At 19.1% G+C, this 5,091-nt stretch overlaps 2 protein-coding genes across 2 annotated transcripts in view; both read right to left on the bottom strand.

The window, feature by feature from the left end:
• DICPUDRAFT_51741 (uncharacterized protein) overlaps nt 1-414 on the bottom strand; it is a 2,394-nt gene extending 1,980 nt beyond the window's left edge. Inside the window, exon 1 of the mRNA XM_003294769.1 lies at nt 1-414. The gene's annotated coding sequence lies outside the window, so the exon portion shown is untranslated.
• Nucleotides 415-3,730: 3,316 nt separating this feature from the next.
• On the bottom strand, nt 3,731-5,085 carry DICPUDRAFT_159885 (uncharacterized protein; the record flags this gene model as incomplete). Its single annotated transcript, XM_003294770.1, has 2 exons — nt 3,731-4,189; nt 4,267-5,085. Coding segments are annotated over 2 exons (1,278 nt in total), but the record flags the coding sequence as incomplete, so codon positions are not given.
• Nucleotides 5,086-5,091: the final 6 nt, after the last annotated feature.

The raw sequence follows: 5,091 nt of genomic DNA on the forward strand, positions 1-5,091 counted from the left end.
TAAATCTCTATTTAAAATATGAAATAATTTAAATTATTAATATGAGTATTATTTAAATTATCAAATATTATTGATTTTATTATTATTATTATTTAACGAAATTATTTTATTATCTTGAATAATTTATTTCTAAATTATTATTATTGTTTGTATTAAAAATGTTAAAAATTTTTTCTAAATGAAAATTATATTTATTTTTATAATTTAAAGTTTCTTCTTTATTAATTTCTGTATTATTATTATTATTATTATTTGGTGTCTCTATTTTTAAATTGCAAACACTATTACAGCTATTACTATTATTATTATAATATATATTGTTACTATTATTATTATTATCTATATTTTTATTATTATTATCACTATCAATATTATTGTTATTATTATTACTATTTATAATATTATTATTATCTTTGAACAATGAAAATATAAATAATGGATTCATTTTGGTTAGTTTATATAGAGTTATATAATCACTCATTTTTTTTTTAAAAAAAAAATTAAAAATTAAAAATTAAATAAAAAATAATTAAATATTTATTTAATTAATTAATTATTTTTTTTATTTTTTTGAAGTATAAAATAGTTCTACCTTTTTCTATTGAGTTTTTTAAATAATAATAATAATTATATATGTTTATGTGAGATGTTAGGTGAGGTGTATGTGTGGGTTTGTGGGGGTGTGTCTTTGTGTGTTTTATTACTATGGGTTTGATTTTTTAAGAGTTGATTATTTGATCAAATTAATTTAAAGATTATATTTAAAAATAAAACAGATGGATACATACAAATAAGGTTTAAATAAAAATATGTTTTTTTTTAATAAATATTAAATAATATATATAAGGTTTATTAAAAATTTAATAATAGTTAGGTGAAACAAAAAATAATAATTAAAAAAAATAGCAAACAACTAAATTTTGTTATTGTGTGTTAAGTTAATGTCTAAAAAATGTTTTTGTTTATGTAAATGTTTTAAAAAAAATAATAAAAAATTTAAAATAATAATAATTATTATTAGTATTATTGTTGTATATATATTGTGTGGGTTGTTTTTGTTGAGAGGGTTGTTTTGTGGTGTGTTATTATAAAATTATTATTATTTTTATTATTGCCTTGTGTTTATTCTTTATTAATGATAATATTTAATACTATTATTTTTATTATTTTTATAATGAGTGTGGTACAATGGATTTAAAAAAAATATTTTATAATTATTGTTATTATTATATGTTTAAATATATCTATATTTTTCCCCGCACGAAAGGGATGCCGAATAAATTTTAAAACTAATAAAAAAAAATTTCCCCCCAAAAAAAACCCCTATTTTAAAAAAAAAAAAAAAAAAAAAAAAAAAACAAACCACAATGTTAATATTGTTAATTTAGGTTTTATTATTGAATATAAAAATTTTAATTATTGTATTGAATTGTATGTAGATACGTTAATGGTGTGTGGATATCTATATTATTATTATTATTATTTTTTAAAACACAATTCTACTCTTAAACTATTAGATCGAATCTATTAACTAAAAATAATAAAAACAAAAAAATTTTATTTTTTTTAATTTTTTATTTTTAATATTTATATTGTTTTTATGTTTTTTTTATGCATTGATGATTATTTGTTTCCTATATTGATATAATTTAATAATATATATTTATTATATGTTAATATTTTAATAAGAATTTTTTAAAATGAAATAATAAAATAAAAACCATATATGGGTGGGTGTGATTTTAAAAGGGTGTGTTGTGGGATGTTGACACATATTGGTTATGATTAAATAATAATCATTATGTTTAGATTAAAAATACAAAATGATAAAATTATTTATTTTATTTTATAGAGTTTAAAATTTGAAATTTGTATGGTTCTGTGGTTTTTTTTTAATAGATTTTATTTAAAAATTATTTGTTGCAATTGTAATCTATTAGATAATGATTTTTAAAGGTTTTTATTGTCTTGTTTTTTTTTTTTTTTGATAGTTTTTATTATTTTATTTGATTTTAAAAATATTTAATTATTTTTTTTTTTTTTTTAAAATATAATGCCCTTTAGTTTTTAAAAACTAATGATTATGGGGATTATTTATTTATAAATATAATAAAATAATAACTTGTTTTTTTCTCTTTGTTTAATAATTTATCTAAATTTATTTTATCTATAATTAAAAATGTACCTTGTTTAGAATTGTCTTTTGAATTGTTTTTAAGTTGTTCACCCTGAAAATATCCAAAATTTAACCTTAATCTAATTCGTTTTATTAACCCTAAAATTATTTTAAACTAATCACCTTCCTAATTTTTTAATCCTTCTTAATATATTTATATAAAATTTACTTTGGATGATTATCATCATAACTATTTATTATTATTATATTTTATTATAAACCATCCCCAAATACTATAGTTTTAGATTTATTATTTAAAGGGATATTAAATATTATTTATAAATTTAACAAATATTACAGCTCTACAAACAATATATTTGTTACGAAATTTTGATTTTGAAAAAAAAAAATAAAAAAAAAATAAGACAAGTTTTATTAGAAAAATATTATTTAAAATTACCTTTTTTTTTTTTTAATTTCTTTTGAAAAGAAATAAACAATTAGTATTGTATGTTTAGCAAACTTTTTCTATCTCTTTAAGTTTCTAAAATTAAATGAAAGAGAAATAAAATAAATAAAATAAAATAAAATTAAAAATATTAATTAAAAAAATTTAAAATAAATTAATTTTGAAAAAAAAAAAAAAAAAAGATATAATATTTTTTTTATTTGTGTTGTGTTTTTCTTTTTTTTTATTTATTTTTTTTTTTTTTTTGGGGTTAATAATAGTGGGGGAGGGGGAGCCTAACACTCACTTTCTCATATAAAAATTTAATATAAACTTTTTTTTGTTCACATTTATTATTATTTGGGATACAAAGTAACAACATTACTATAAATAATTATATATTGCAATTATATTTATAGATAAGCGAAAAAAAAAAACCAAAAACAATTTTAAAAAAATTAAGTTTTTCTTAAAAAAAACTTAATCAAACTATTATATTATCATTATTATCAATATCTATATTAATACATATGTATAAAAATAATTTTTAATAAAAAAACAATTCATTTATCAAACTTTCACATAATTCTAATTATAGCACACCCACACCAAAAAAAAAAAAAAAAAAAAAAAAAAAAATTAAAAAACACTAAATTAACACACAATGATAGATAAAAAAATAAAATTAATAATATTAACTTATATTGATTTAATTTAATATGTTAAATCTAAATGGGAGATTATTTTTAAGTATAGTTTTTTGTGTGTATGAGGGTAAACTAACATGCATTGTGTGTATGTGTGTGAATGTGTATATGGGGGGGGGTTTTACTTTTTTTTTAAAATTTATTCTCTTCCTCAATCACATAATTTGAATTTAGTGTATTTAATTGTTATTTTTGTAATTGAATCTATGTACAATCTAAATTTCTGTATCTTTTTTTCTAAGATTTAAAAAAGATAATCTATATTAACTTGACTAATTTATTTATTATTAGCATTTTATTTTTACTTTCGAAGAATAAAATTTTAATAATTTTAAAAAAAAAAAAAATGTTCGTTTTGAAGAGAGTGTTTATTATTTAATTTTGATTAAATTCATTCTTATTAAACTATTATTATTATTTATTATTATTTATTATTTATTATTATTATTATTTATCTATTTATATATAATTATTTTCCTTCATAACCTTTGCAACAATTGATGCTAATTTATCAATATCGATTGAATAATCTTCAGATTGTTGTTGTCTTTCAATTTTAATTTTTTTATCCAATTTTTTGAGTTTATCTAAAATATTTTCATTATTTGAAGACTCTGTATTTGAAATTGAAACAAAAGGTAATGTTGATGTTGATGAGGTATTACTTGATGATGGTGATGGGATGGATGATGATGATAAAGACACTGGATCTACGATGGTTGTGTGTGGTTGTTCTTTTTCTTTTGAGGAGGATGATGAAGTTGCAGTAGATAAGCCATTTGATAAATTTGGATGTGATATTATAAATGATGATTCTAAAGTGAGTGGTGAATAAAATTTAAATGTTTTTTTAACATATTTATCAAAGAATGGATTATAGATTGAAATTGATGATGTTGGGAATAAAGTTTTGATAATCTAAAAAAATAAATTAAAAACAAATTAGTTATGGTTCATTATATATATAGTTTGGTTTTCGCGAATATATAACATACCTGGCAATCTTTTTCCAATTCTGAAAATTTTTGGGTATACTGTGGTAAATTTGAAAGTTCAAAAGATTTTTGAATATAAGGGTCTTTAAAGTAATCTAAGCTTGGTGTTAATCTGAAAGTGTGTAATAAATTTACAATATATGTTTTGCCAGTTTGAAGAGTTTTTAAGGTTAAAAGATCCATTGTTTTAGTATTTGATTTTCTGTACATGGAAACACCATATGCAAATGTTAAGGGTGAACTGGAATTAAATTTTTTTATAAACCATCTTGAAAGCTTCTCCAAATCAAATTGATTCTTTGATAATAACTGCTTTGCATATAAATCGAATTTCTTTTTTGAAGATGATGGAGCGGCCACATTGCTAACACTATTGGAGCTTGTTGATGGTGATAATGTTGTTGGAATATTTGAACCTGAAGAATTTGGTGATGGTGCTGGTGATGTTTGTTGTGATTCGCTTTGTTGTGGATCATCCTCGTTTTGTTTAATTACTGGTATAACAGTTGCAGACCACTTATTTTGTGAAAAAACTGTATCTATATTACGTAATGTTGAGTTATACAATGTATCTACATTTGGATATGATGGGAATATTTGATTTCTATCTAAATCTGTACCAATTACAATTTGAATATCATTCTCTAAATATAAAACTGGATATGATTGTAAAGAGTGAAAAGAATCTGATCTGTGTAATGGAATATGACCAATAATTGAGTTATTATGTAAAATAGTCCAATATGCTCTACTATCATTTGATCCTGTAATATATAATGGACAGCTATATGGATCCTCAAATTTTGTAACTAAATTTCTCTATTT

Source organism: Dictyostelium purpureum (genome assembly GCF_000190715.1).
Source record: "Dictyostelium purpureum unplaced genomic scaffold DICPUscaffold_637, whole genome shotgun sequence".
Taxonomy (NCBI): Eukaryota; Evosea; class Eumycetozoa; order Dictyosteliales; family Dictyosteliaceae; genus Dictyostelium; species Dictyostelium purpureum.